This window comes from Cricetulus griseus, chromosome 5, assembly GCF_003668045.3.
Source record: "Cricetulus griseus strain 17A/GY chromosome 5, alternate assembly CriGri-PICRH-1.0, whole genome shotgun sequence".
Classification (NCBI taxonomy): Eukaryota; Metazoa; Chordata; class Mammalia; order Rodentia; family Cricetidae; genus Cricetulus; species Cricetulus griseus.
Genome location: NC_048598.1, coordinates 163135912 through 163151290, shown reverse-complemented (window position 1 = coordinate 163151290; position 15379 = coordinate 163135912). Strand labels below are relative to the sequence as shown.

General features: G+C 36.9%; 1 protein-coding gene across 6 annotated transcripts in view; it reads left to right on the top strand.

Moving 5' to 3' along the window:
• The window catches only part of Dgkb (diacylglycerol kinase beta), a 649271-nt gene extending 639498 nt beyond the window's left edge, over positions 1 to 9773 (top strand). For all 6 annotated transcript variants that reach the window (XM_035445438.1, XM_035445436.1, XM_035445435.1 and 3 more), the window contains one exon: positions 9666 to 9773. In XM_035445438.1, coding sequence (XP_035301329.1) covers positions 9666 to 9773 — 108 coding nt within the window. The remainder of the gene's footprint in view (positions 1 to 9665) is intronic.
• Positions 9774 to 15379: the final 5606 nt, after the last annotated feature.

Sequence of the window (15379 nt, the reverse complement as noted above, 5' to 3'; positions counted from 1 at the left end):
GATAGTTGACATTCTCAACAATGTGCTTATGTTTGGCTGGTGTTTTTCTCATAAAGGTTATCTTTATCCCAAGCTCCTTATATTTCTCAGTCAATATTTGGCGCCCAATGTGGGTATGAACCAATGACCCTGAGATTAAGAGTCTCATGCTCTACCAACTGAGCTACAGGTGTGGTCAGGCACACCTGTAGTCAGCTTCTAGCAGGCATGGCTTACACTGTCCCCTACAGGGGCGTTTTTGTGTGTTATTCTCTTTATCCTGTTGTTGGTAGTATTTTCTCATAATACTAAATATTTGAAGATTACTGGAATAAAATTGTCAATATAATTCTCTCTAGAGACACAGAAATAATAAAAACGCTTTTAAAATGTCTTTGACCTTCCTGGAAACCAATTAAGACCATAAAATAGTTTTTGATGATGAACAAAATTTATATCTTAAAAAAGATTTCAAATCCAGGTATGTAACTATTTCTCCTTCAGCATGGCCAAATGGCTCATTATCGATAGAGAAAGAAGTGTATTTAAAATGTCTGTGAATTGCATTAGCCAGGAAGATCCTCAACTTCAGTTTTGAAAGATTTTGTTTCAAATCTTTGCAGTGACTTCTTTGAATTTGATGCTATTAATGACTTAATGTTAAATTAGGAAATTGTCATCATTCCAGAAAATGGAGTCATAAAGAATCTGGAAAGATATTTCAGAAAGCTGTTGCTCTCTCTCTCTCTCTCTCTCTCTCTCTCTCTCTCTCTCTCTCTCTCTCTGTGTGTGTGTGTGTGTGTGTGTGTGTGTGTTTGTGTCTGTCTGTCTGTCTGTCTTGTGTGTGTCTGTCTGTCTATCTATCCCTCTCTTTCTCCCCCTTCATTCTCTCATCCATCCATCCATCTATCTTTCATTCTCTCAATCACACTCTCTTTTGGCAGTATGGACCTGAAAATCTGATGTGCAATTTACCTACCACTGTTATGCGGCTTTGTTATATGCTTGAGTTCAAAAGGGTTTCCAATGTTGGAAAGATACAATCTTATTCCAAAATCAAACTAGATAACTTTTAATGTTTCAGATAATTGTTAAATTTAAGCTTTCCCAACAGATACTTTACGGTATTTGCTTTGAATGCTCCATTCATTTCTAAGGCAGTTGAATAAATCCAGGGATAATAAATTCTTAAAGAGATGAAGCAAGGAAAAACAATTTTGGCTATTCTTGGTGAGAATATTTATAAAAGAAGCTTCAACCTGCTGATGTATATTTGAAGAACAATGATATTATTAACCTAACCTAGTACAGAGCCATGAGAATCACATAAAGATGCATTCACTGAAGCCAAATATAATCAATATGTAGATTACCAAACTTGAGCTTGGTTAGCACACATTCCAACTGAAAATTCTTCACTAAAGAAATTCTGAATGGTGACAGCACAGCAAGGATATGCCACTAAAAATTATTTAATCGTGCAGCTATTGATCATTTTGTATAGCATAAGTTTAAATTTAAAAGGGTTTCACTTTGTAACTCACAGTTCAGCATTGGATTTTTCAGTATAGAACTTAATTGCATCAAAGGTCACTAAATTATGCTTGTTTTATATAGCTGCATATAAGAATGATTCTCACATCTTTAAATGGTAAGGGAAAAATCAAAAGAAGAGTAATGTTTCATAATGTGAAAATTTTATGAAATTCAAATTTTAGTTTCTATAAATAAAGTTTTATTGGAAGAGTCATACTCATTGATTTTCATATAGTCTATAACTACACTGAACTATAGCAGCAATGTTGAATGGAACAGATGAAGACCACATAGCTCACAAAACCACAAGCAATTACCATCAAGCCCATCACAGAAATGTGGACACTTGCCAGCCTCACAATTGATTGGACATCTGCTTAAACATCCTGCAACATACAGCTCTCAAACATAACTTAAACACTTAGAATTAGATAATACATTTTAATAGCTTACATGCATTGTATGCAGACCAGTGTAACAAATTTCAGCATGCATTTCCTTCAAGTACATGTGCTTTGGAAGTTACATACTATGTAACAGATAAGTACTAGGCCACATTGAAGATAGATTAGAATATGATAGGATCTCCTTTTAGCATTTACTCCTACTTCTCTGGCATTTTGTAGTCATGTCTTTCACAGGATGTCATTCTCTTTCTTCAATCTTAAATGTCAATATTCTCCTGATTTAAAAAAAAAAAAAAACTCCATTTCACACTTGCCACAGTGTCGGTAATCTATTCTCGTGATATTATGGGTACATTAAATTTACACATGCCTTCTGAAATCTATACCCACAAATTCAAACACATTGGATCTCTCCTTCAGAATGTCATACTTAGTACTGGAAACACCAACTTCCTATTTGTCACCCATGCCAAAAGTACCTTTCTTTCTATAACGTCACACAGGGCAATTCAAATTTAGAGGCACAGAAGACCTAAAAGCACATTATCCTTTTCCAGTGTTCCTAACAACCAAACAACATGTTGCACAGGCTATGCCTCCTGGGTATCTCATCACTATCTTGCTAAATTCAGTTTGTTACTCCTATAACTAAAGTCTGGTTCCCTTCTTGAATGGATCACTTTCTTGTCCTGCCTTCTGATTGTCCTGCCTCAAGTCTGGCACCCAATCCCTCATTATGGTTATGAGAATGAAATGAAGATTACTCCTATGCCAGTTCTTCCACCATGACAAATTGTTTCTTGACAGTATCTCAGGAGCCCAATACACAACACACACAAAAAAACTCTGCTGTTGCATATTCACTATAATCACCAGAAAGAAGGAGCTTTCCAGGAAAATAGCTGCTAGAAAGGTACAGAGGGAGTAGTTAGCAAGGTGAAATCAGGGAGGGTTAGTTCTTAAACTCTGCTTTTGAACTTAGAATTGAATGTATTATTCAGATTGGAGAAACCAAGTTTATTTGGTCTTTAAATTTGGTCTTTATTTGGTATGTGGACACATACATTTTAGGGTTGATGGGAGAGGAAAATCTGATAATGGAAAAAGTAAAATCACACAAAGAATTAGTCTTTTCTTAGTAGATATGCTAATGAGCTTTCTTTCAGTTTGATAAAATATTTAAAAGAAATAATGAATATGGAAGAAAGGCTTGCAGCTTCAGAAGCTGTAGCCCATAGTTCCACGGTCCAGTTGTTGGGTCTATGGTGGTATAGAACACCATGGAGCTCAAACCAGGCAGAGAAAGCAGGCATGAAACATAGAGAGATGGCACTACATGTTTCAATATCACCTTAAGATCATACTCCCAATGACCTAACTTCCTCCCACAAGGCCTCACCTCCTAAAGTTACACAGCCTCCCAATAGCACCACAAGCTACTGAGTAAACCTTTGATGCCATTGGAAATGCTCAAAATTGAACCTATAGCAATCTGAGTGTTCCTTAAAAAATGAAGTCCACCTCTGTTTTAGTCTTATCACAATGCTTTAAGAATTTAGTTAAGTAAATATGCCTCAAGGGAAAGGGTGTTGAATAGCCTGTGTTCAGACTACAAAAGCAAGGTAAATTCTATTTTTCATAGTAAAGGTGGGTGGAAATATTTGATGCTGGATGACAGGAAACAAGGTAAATATTTACAAATGACCTGAGCCAAATAATGTTTAGAAAATAAATAAAAGAAGACTCATGTCTCTTCTCTCCTACTGTACTTGGGTAGCAGTACAAATCTTTGAAGAAAGCACTAATGCCTAAGGTGAAAAGACCCTGTTCACCTTCTGCTCTGAACACAAGGAGGTATAAATTGTTTCTTTTATCACTTTATGAAAAAATACTTCAGTTTTATACATTCCCATAACACTGTTTATCTTTCTAAGAATGACTTTTAGTTAAGGCCAACTCCAATAGGTGGAAGAGCCAAGCAGCATTCAACAGCATGTACAAAGTTCTTAGTAGAAAACTTGCCACAATAAATCTCAGTAAATCTTTATATAGTCATGCTAATTTTTTAAAATATTTAATTGCCATGTAGAAACTGTATACAAAAGTGCTACTCTTCTCAATTTATGACTCATGTATATGAAAACTTACTCTCAAGTTCTAGAGGGTAGCCAAAAGAAAAGACAATAGCTTGTAATATATTTGGGAGGTCTATCAGACTCCCTAGCCAATAACAAAAAGAAACAACCCATTTCTGATATTGTGACTTTCATTTGATAATATGTGATATCTATCTAGTAGGGATGTTGCTCCCAGTTACTGAGTAACTGTATTTGAACTGCCTCTCTTTTTCTCCCTTTCCTTCATTTCCCCTACCTCCAAGTTTTCATATGGAATTTTCTATTTGTTTTTATATTTGAGACTGGGTCTAGCTGGCTATCTTCCTGATTCAGCCTCCTGTTGGCTGCAATTACAGGTATATACTACCACCAGTATCACACTCAAATAGTGGAAATGCCTTTCTTTTTTGAATTTGTTTCATGTTTGGCTTTTGCTTTTCTTTTTGAAACTGGATCTAGCCATATTCCTCCTGCCTCAGCCTCCTAGGTGGAACAATGGTAGGCACATACTGTGCCCAGCTCAGTAGAAATGCATTTCTTCTCCCACTGTAGTTTTCTAGAAGAGTAGAAGAATGCTTGTCAATTGACAGCAGTGTTTATCATCTTGCACATTTTATAGGAATGTTCTTCTGTCTTTATGAGTCTACATCCTTAATGGGATTGTTTATACTTCAGATAAGTATAAAGACACATAATTATCCAATGAGATGCAATATACTAACAGCTTGGGTTTGTGTTAGAGAGTTTAAGACTGCAAGTTTCTTCCTTGTTATATCTTCTGGACAAAAAAAAGAAAATAAAACCAATTGTTTCTCATTTTGTTTTTATAGGAACAAATTTATATTTTAAAAATATAATATTGTACATTGATCAGAGGAGAGGTAAAGCAACTAATAGAATGGGTTATAGATAATTGCAAAACCAAAACTGGCTAAGATATTTCTTCCAAACTGAAAATGCAAGCAGAACATTATGGCCCTATGATATCAAAAGCATTGAGTGTAATATTATGCTATTTTTCAAAGAATAAAAAGATTTATTCTTCTTAAATTATGTCCAATATACACGTCTCATAGATATTCATCATTAGACTGCCTGCTGTACTTCATCTTACATCGAAGCTGATTTTATGTAGCTAGAAAGATATCTTTTAAAATCTTAGCAATATTGCTAATAAGTATCTCATTTTCTAAAACGACCCAATCCTATTATAACTGATAATAGATGTAGACCAGGAACAACAAGTACAAAATTTAAGTTTCTACTTTGCTTATTTTGTTTATTTGGGTTTGAAGGTAGAATCATAATGTAAGTAATATATGATAACTATTTCCTTAGGTGCTTATTTAAAATAACTATTATTTATGATTAATAAAGCTTGCAGGGATTGAGAAAGCAAAGCAAGCCACAAGCTATAGAGATAAAGCAGTGGTGATACAACACTTTTAATCCCAGGACTCGGGATTAAGAGTTAGACAGATCTCTGAGTCCAAAACCTCCTGGGCTACCAGAGAGTGAATCAGAGCTCATACTTTTAATGCTAGGATTTAAGAGGTATAAAAGGTAGAGACATTCAGTCTGAGAATTAGTCTTTAGTCACGTTGAGGAGAGCATAACAGTCTGAGTGAATCTGAGGAGCAGGGAAGTCTGAAGCAATTTGAGGATCACCCGTTTGGTCTGAGGTAGAGGCAAGAGTCAGTGGTTGGCTGCTTTGCTTTTCAAGGTTTGAACCCAGGTATCCTTCTCTAGGTCTTTTATTTTTCATGCTACAAATAACATTTTGCATAAGATGACTCAACTTCAGAATAGAAAAATAGTCATTTTCTGTTTAGCTTCCTATTTTAGCACTTACAACATTATTGAAAATGCTTGTTAACTTTTTTCTTCAAAGGTCACTATAATGCCATGACAGAAATGATTATATATTGTATTTGCTCTAATTTACTGGTGCAATGTCTGAAGTAAGAGTAGAATAACTTCTACTAAGTGAATAAATGAGAATGGTGCTGTATGAGAGCCCATCAAAAGGATTCAGAGTTAAAAATCAATTGCTTTGACTCTGAGCCAGGAAACATTCAGTCAGAGAAGGAAGAGGAGTCACTTGCCCACAAGAGAGTCAATGGCAATACAGGACCCCTCATGGAGAGGAAGTTGCTGTTTTTAGAGGTAGAGTTATTGTTGAGTTGTTTGTGCTCCAGGAGATAGCTTAACAGCCACATCTCCATAAGTGTCCCATGTTAAACCACTGGGTTGCACAACAACAATACAGAAAAGCAAGAAGAAGACTTGCTGAAGGGAAATGTTAGTTGGTCAAGAGGAAAATAAGAGATAGATGAGTAAAATTGTCAAAAAATAAAATAACAAATAAGAACACAAAAAATCAATTGTTTAGTATTCAGTGTGATGAGCTGTTAAAAATAATGACATCATGAAATTTGCAGGCAAATGGATGGAACTAGAAAAAATCATTTTGACCCAGAAAGACAAACATGGTATATAGTCATTCATAAGTGGATATTAGTTGTAAAATAAAGGATAACCATGCTCTAATCCATAGAAAAAGAGAGGCTAGGACAAGAAAGGCTAAATAGGGGACACCTTGATCTCTCTGGGAAGGGGAAATAAAAGATGTTTTGTGAGTGGCCTGACGGCAAGAGGGTCTGGGAACATGAGGGATTAGGTTAGGAGGCAATGGAGGGGGAAGAGTACTGAAAAAGACTACCGGAGAGAGCATTTGAGGGTCAGTAAAAAACCTGGCTAGCAAGGGAATTTCCCAGGAATCTACAAGGATGGCCCCAGCTAAGAATCCCAGCAACAGTGATAAGAACTAACCATTTCCTATGATTGGGCAGGATTCAAGTGGAGGTAATGGAAACTAGCCCTGCCATACAAAGTTTGACTTGTCATCTGTCCTGCATATGTGATATGCTGGCATAAAGGTGGCCTAGAGCTTGAGGGAGTGGCCAACCAATGACCAGTATGGACTAAAACTCTTACCAGGAGAGTAAGCTTACCCTTGGCACTGCCTGGAGCACCAGGACACACAGGCTGAATGACCCAGAGACCTAGAATAGAACCAAACATGACTGGAGGAAAAAAAGCCACTGTAATAATGTCTAATGATATTCTGCTATATTTATAGAGTGATGCCTACCCCAATTGTCATTAGAGAGACTTCATCAAGCAACTGATGGAAACAGATGCAGAACCACAGCCAAACTTTAGGGGGAGTTCTTGGAATCCTGCAAAACAGGAAGAGAAAAGATTGTAAGACCCAGAGGGGTCAAGGAAATCACAAGAAAGCCCACAGAATCATCTAGCCTGTGCTCATAGGGGACCTCAGAGACTGAACTTACAACCAGGGAGCCTACATGGAACTGATCTAGGCCTGATGTGGGATGTTCTTCAGTATAAATGTTTCTCTTATTGGTTGATGAATAAAATACCGCTTGACGACAGGAAGATAGGTGGGGCAGGGAGATGTGGAGAATTCTGGGAAAGGTAGGCAAAGAGAGCCTACCAGAGAGATGACATGTAGCAGCCAAAAGAGAAACAGGTCTGGGGCATTTTTCAGTAAGCCAAGACCACATGGAAATGCTTAGATTTATAGTAATGGGTTAATAATTAAGACAGAGCTAGCCAATAAGAAGCCCTAATCATCAGCCAACAATTTAATAACTAATGTAGCATCTGTGTGCTTATTTGGGACTTAGAAGGGCAACAGGACCTGGCACAACAAGAAAAGGACAGCAACATAGGCCCCCTGCTTATATGTGATAGTTGTGTAGCTTGGTCCTTTTGGAGGACTACTAACAGTGGGAACAGGAAATATCTTCAATTCTTTTTCTGGCTTTTTGGTCACTAGTCCTCATCCTGGGTCACCTTGCCCAGCCTTAATACATGAATAGATGCTCAATCATACTGCAGCTTGATATGCCATGTTTTGTTGCTAATCATGGAGACCTGCCATTTCCTAAACAGAAACGTGGGAGGAATAGATTGGAGAGTGGGAACATAGGGTAGGTGGGGGAAATGGGAGAAAATGGGAGGAGAAATTTCATCTAGGATAGATAGATAGATAGATAGATAGATAGATAGATAGACAGACAGACAGACAGACAGACAGACAGACAGATAGATAATTAAAGACCATAAATTTAAAAAAAGATTCAGTGTGATAGAAAACTGAATTAGAGAAAGTTTGGAAGAGATCAATTTTAATCTACATATAAAAGAGGATATTTTATCATATTAGCTGATGGCTATCAATTTCATATTTCACAGACAACAAAAATAAAATGGAGTCACCATCAAGAGAGTTTTTGCCTTGCTTAGCCTGCTAGCCTTTACAAATGCAACTTATTTTATAATAAAAAATTGTATTTTCCAGCATAGTCTGCTTCTAACATATTTAAAGTTTTTCATTCGTTCAGATTTTTTAGTATCTTTCTAGAATGTGAATTTTCATTTCCCAAAAGTCTTAATACTGATTTAATGATGTGATTCTCGTGACAAACATCTATTTTCTTTGCTTCATTGCTATTAGTGAACGACAAGTGAAGGAGATTTATTTTAACTTGAAAATGTCAGGTATGCACTTTCAGAGATATATTTTTTCAGCTTTTAATGAGGTGGTGTTTCTTTTTTGAAGGAATACTCATCTCTGATGCGGATGCTGTGCAGGTGACAACTGATATTTAATAAGTGATGGCTCTTGTATTAGTCGCAGTTCGCTAAAGAAAATGTCTCAGATTGCTTTTGAAAAGCTTGTATCGTCAGTAGCCCAAAGGCAAGATGTGACCTTTTTATTACATAATGAGAATCATTTATTATCTTACAATGTATCTTAAAGTCACAGACAAAATGCCACTTTGATAATTGCTTTCAATTAGCTTTGAGCATAGCATATATTCATAAAATGTCTTCTCTAATTTAGAGTTGAATTAGAGAAGATTGCAGACATAATCTACTTTAAGGTTGTCTCATTTAAGGTGATTCGTAGTTTCATATCACAGAAATCAACATGAGTAGCTTTGGAACAGTGCCTCTGAGTGTCTGTGGCTTCTCAGCGTCTGATCCTATTGTATTACCAATTAATTAACAAATTAGAAAGATCATTTCTGACCTTTCATGCATGTTAACTTTTGACTTTCATTTCTAATGATTGTTTGGAAATGAAGCCTTGAAGCTCGTGTTGAAAGAGAGAAACAATCTGATTAAGAAAATAAATAAGGTTCATGTAAAGCTAACTACCTCCTAACACTGGGCTATGGTCGGGACTCTGAATATGGTAATGGCGCATCTTTTCCTGTTTCAATAATATGTCACTAATATTCAAGAAATGACACTGGGTAATCATGCAATCTGAAGGAAAAGTTCTGGGAGACTGAAGTAGGAAAAATGAGATGAGATATAAGACCATATTGAAATCATGACTTCAACTAATTTCTACTTTGGGTTAACATTTGGGTATCCTTCTCTTTCATAAAAAATTTCTGAAATCATGAAACTCTAAAATTGAATTTTAACCTTGTGTTATTTTCGTTAGTTGTGAAATAGAGCTGCAGAGTTTCTCAGAACTTGGTATTTTGTCCTCTTATCACTCTTCTCTCTTTCTTTTACCTAGATAAAAATTACACACAAGAACCAAGCCCCAATGCTGATGGGCCCTCCTCCCAAAACTGGGTTGTTCTGCTCACTCATCAAAAGAAGAAGAAACCGAAGCAAGGAGTGACCCTCCATCAGGAGAAATTTGAATAAAATGGGCCATGCAGCACTTTGAACCATTTCAAGTCTCCTGCTCTGACAGAATCATGGAATTAACAGTTTTTGTTATTCAGTTGATGTAAAATTTGGCTATTAGAAAATTTATCGTCTCTGTTTTTATATGTATCTTTGCATGAAAAAGTAAAAGTTTATATGATGTGACACTGCATATTTTAGTTGCATGCATTCACATAGGTTTTTCTGTCTCCCACTCACATCTTACCCCATCTCCATTTACAAACTGTGAGGAAAAACCTGTGGAAGAGCAAAGAATTTTGATGGTAAATGATTCTTGTAATTGCTGTCATTGGAAACCACTAATAAGTAAGTCTGCAATGATCCAAAGTGCAAACTGCCATCCTTTGCCCTGCTAGAATCAGTGTTCCATGGTATTAGATCCGTGACTCAAGGATAAGCTTACATCAAAGATTTGATTAAGTAGTTGCCTATGATACCATGCTATACCTAAATAGTCTTTCTTCAACATCTTTACTCTTCTGAATGGACATTAAAATATCAGGCATAAGATTTTTCTTGTTCTAAAAAATAGAAAATGTTTTTGTTTAGCTTTATTTTTAATTTCAAAAATGAGTGAAAATATGTTATTGGCAGTAATTGTGATAATATAAAAAGCCTTAGTCCTTTCTGCATGAGAATGTAGACACAGATGCTAATCACACTAGTAGCCAAATAGATGTTTTGAACTATGTGCCTAATGAATCCAATTCCCACCAAAGAATCAGAAAATTATAGTTCTTATGAGTTTGTGAAAAGAAAAATGTCAGAAGAGAGTGAGCTATCCACTTGTTGTATTAAAATTCTCACCATTCAAAAAGAGTAAATCATACAACACAATTGTAGTTCAACAGCCAATTTTATGGCTATTTAGTCCCCCTACTATTTATGACTATAATTTTTAATTTATCTGTTAAGTACACTTCAAGAAAGCAAATGACTGCATTGGTTCCCTTTTAGGGTAAATTGGTACCTGCAATAATATTGAGCTCATTGAAGCATTCATGCATGCAATTAGCCCTTTACTACTCATTCATTCCAGCCCCATCTTTATGACATTTCAAATGCTTGGGATATATAATGGCCTAGATCACTGCTTAAGGTGTTCATGGCATAGTGTTGGTCTCTGGTTGTTTAAAGAAATTGAGGTACTACTAATTTCCATAGTGTTTCTTTGAGGCTATCATATGAAATGAAGTACTTCTGAGTAGCCTCAGTGTAGTTCAGCCATACTGACTTGTGTCTCACCACTGCACGTTTTATGTTTTCAAACACGCCATCAGGAAAAATGTGTGCTTAAAATGCATGATTTATCAGCTTTCCTCTCCGCTCTGCATTAAAGTGCTAATGATTTATCAGTTCTATTTTTCTATTGATTCATTCATCGTTGAATAACAAATAGCAGCTAGTGATTCTGTTGAACACAACCCTGTGCATGGATTTATTGATTTCAAGTGAAATTGCTGTAATTTTAGTTCTCTGGTTTGAAAACTCAAGTGAATGCTGTTGTATCAAATAGCTGCTCTCAAGCAACGTTCTGTAATGGAAGAGTATTATAAAGTGTATTCCTTTAGTATTCCAGGAACATTGGATGCCAGATACAAATCAACAATAACTTTAATTGCTTTAAAAATAAAAGCTGTTGAATAGAATTCAGACATAATTTAGCTTTCCCAGGAAAATTATGATTAAAATTACAAATCCAGTACAGCAATCAGTTGTTGTAACATAATAATAATAGAATAGTTATTCAGCATAACAGTACTCTAGACCAAAAGAATGCTTAAAACAACCACAAATGCATCACTGACATAATGTCACATAACTCGCCCTTTGCTGTTGTGCATCTATGATTACAGGTAGTAAGTATTTTTACACAAATTGATGAGTTTTTCTAAAATGGGCAGGCAGACCTTGCACCAAAATACTATTCTGAATCCACAAATTATTTTATGTTCAGGAAGACACTTAGGCAGCAGCAGTTTCTCAACCATTGCAGCACCTTTGCACTGGGAAATGATTGCAGAAAGTTAAAGAGGTGGCCTGTGTGATTTCAGGAACTGAAACAGTGGACTCTGCTGCATTTCAGCGTAGCTGCTTGACCACAGCCTGTGCTGATAGCACAGCATTTCAGTCCATTGGATTCATGGGTAACACTAATAAATCTTCAAAAAGGAATCAAATTTGACTTTTCTAAACTCATTTTTTTCCTTTTAGATAAATGATGTGCTTGCCCTTTGAGTACACTACTCCTGGGGTTTGGAAAGTAGTTTTTTAAAATCTACTTTGATGATTTTGAAATAAGAAAAGATAGTCTCTTCTTTTTTATGACAGCTTCATGTGAAGAATATATATTTTAAGGAAAATTCTTCTAAATGGAAAGTTCTATGGCATATTAAAATACAGAATAATGAATGTTAGCTTTAAAAATTGGAATCTGTTTCTTCCAGGTGTGTGGGTGTTGGAGGCGTTGAGTCAACCTCTTTTAACTATAGTAGGCTTAGTAGTGACAAAGTTTTCAGTGAAGTGGTGTGAGAATGAGTACTGCACTAACTTACAAGGGTCAGAGGTTCTCAAGGATGGAGTGTCGTACCCTGCTAAACACTGCCATACATTAAGTTGTTCATGAGAGAAGACAGATCCCAGTATTAACCTAGAACTGTACACTTTCAGGAAACAGGAAGGAAGGGTGATATCTATGTGGAACCAGAAATTCAAAAGTCATATGTGTATTTTCTCTTCCCACCATGTGTCTATCATATGTAATTAATGTGGAAAGATGATCAGGTTTTTGAAAAAGAAGGGAAAATCTTTTTACTTTGAATGGGTCGAGTGACCATATTCATTCTAGATGTAACCGATCAGGTGTTCAGTCTACACAATCTCCTGAAGGCAAAAATGTAAAATAGTGAGCACTAATGCGTCATAACCCATTCCCCAGTTTGTCTGATTGTCTGATTTTAGGGGCTGGGGGCAAGTATAGTTTTCAGGGCAGAATCTGTTTGAGTCTGAGACTGTCTATGCTACTCAAGAAAGATAAGACTTTTTCCTGGTTCCTTTCCTTTTTCTGTTAGTGTTAGCTGGTTTTCTGTTGGTTTTGAAGAAAAAGTGTACAATTATGGTACATTTTAACCCTCAAAGAATTAGTCAAGGCATAACTTATATTCCATATTAAAAGATGAAGCCCTCATAAAGCATACTGAGGCTATGGAATTTAATAAAAGTTAATAAATAAATCTCAGAAAAGCCTTTATTCTGTGAAAATTAGAAATCACACCCTTAAAACAGCCAATAAAATTGCATTTTGTTTAAAAGTTTGAGTAAATTCTCATTTGAAACCTTTCTATATATTCTTATTGTGGCTAAAACATAGGGTTTGTTTAACTAAAGTGTCTTAATTATTTTCTCAGAAAGTGTTATGTAAAAATCCTGGTTTTTGAAATAAAAGTGTTGACCATTCTCTTGTGTATCACTCATTCTGCACCAGATGCTCCCTTCATTTGAAATATCCATGACAACATCCTCCAAGGCTCTCCTTTAGAAGACCTGCGGCAGCCACCTGGCCTTTGTCAGGAGCAAGAACTTTGTATCTAGGGATCTAATTACTTTGTGTCTTAGCTAAGGTTTTCAACATTGTAAGGAGACACCATGACCACAGCAACTCTTCCAAGGGAAAAACATTTCATTGAGGTGGTTTGCTTACACTTCCAGAGGTACAGTCTGCTGTCATCATAATGTCATCATAACGGGGAGCATGGCTGCATAAGGCAGATGTGGTGTTGGAGCTGAGAGTGCTATATTTTGAGGGCAGCAGGAAGTCGACTGAGACGCTGAGTGATATCCTAAGCTTAGGAAACATCAAAGCCCAACCCCATAATGATACAATTCCTCCAACAAGGCTATGCCCACTACAACAAAGCCCCTCCATCTAATAGTGACACTCCCTATGAGGTTATGGAGGAAATTACATTCAAACTACTACACTCCGCTCCCTGGGCCCCATAAGACTTTAACAATATCATAATATAAAATGCATTTAGTCCAAATTCAAAAGTCCCATAGTCCACCACAGTCTCAATAATGTTTCAAAGTTCAAAGTCTCTTCTGCGATTCATGCAATCACTTAACTCTAATAAGCTGTTAAGATAAAAAATCAGATCCTATGCTTCTAACAGATAATGTCACAAGAGATACATTACCATTCCAAAATGCAGGGAAGGGAGCATAGTGAGGAAATACTGGACCCAAAACAAGATCAAAAAACCAGCTGGGCAAACTCCAAACTCTGCATCACCATGTCTGATGTCAAAATGTTCTTCAGATCTTCAACTTAACTGCAAAACACTTCTTTTTCTTGGGCTTATTCCACTTCCTGTTAGCAGCCCTCCTCAGCAGGAGTCCCACAGCTTTGTCATCTCTGACATCTTGGGTTCTCCAAGGCGGTCTAGCTTCATACAATGACTATTCTAGTAGGCCTCCCTTCATTTCAGGGACAACCCTGACACATGCCAGGCCTCAGCAGCTTTCTGTCGTGTCCACCCTTGACCAGCAAGAACGACACAATGCCGAGGAATCTTCTCACAGTTTATTCGGGAACCCAGGAAGGCAGGGCTTAATATATCCAGCAACTACCAATCATCTACGCCCAGGTGGCACGCTAGGATAGGTTGTCACCAACCAGATTCACTGAGAGCACTCGACGTAGGGCTGGCGGGAGGCAGAAACCAGCGCTATCTTGTAGGCGCGGTACTCTGCAGCTCCCAACAGCTTTCTTTGGGTGAAGAGGCAAATTCCATAACTCGTGTCTTCCATCTTTAACTCTAAAGCCAGAACCATATGGCTGAAGGTGCCAAGTTGTGCTCCTTACTGGGCCTGGAACATGCCCCCTCCCCCATTCAGTTAGAACTCCAATGCCTTTTTGTCCCTCACTACCTGAACTTGACTGTACTAAACCTGGATCTCTAGACCTCAAACTCAGATCTCCACTCGCCTCTGCCTTCCCAATGCTGGGATTAAAATGTGCCCACCTTACTCTGATCTCAGCTTTTCTTTAGTTTCTTTTCACAAGTTGGAACTTTAACTGAGTAGAATCTTGCCCTGAGGTCACCACTCCTTACGTTTCATTTCTTAATCCATTTATCTCCTTGACCACAGTACTTATCTCCATTCTATTTCTTGGTGATCTTTCTCTCCTAGAAATTTACATTTTGTAATTTACCCTTCTTAGCTTTCGCCTTTTTATTAGAAATGTTAATAAGCATGAACACTAATAACCACAGGATAGAGACTGTAATATGCTGTTTTGAAATTTCCTCTGCCAATGGAAGACTCTTCAGACAAGAGTTAAAGGCAGCCACTTTCTTAACCAAAGTATCACAAGAATGATCTTTAGGCAATGTATTAGAATTCTTCTCCTCTGAAACAACTTGAGTGGGCACCCCACAGTTCATCAAATCACACTTAGCACTATTGATGTTAATTACAAGTACATAGCCAGGTAATGGTTAGAATATATTTACTGGGGGAAATGCCTTACTTACTACTCTGCACCTAGCCAAC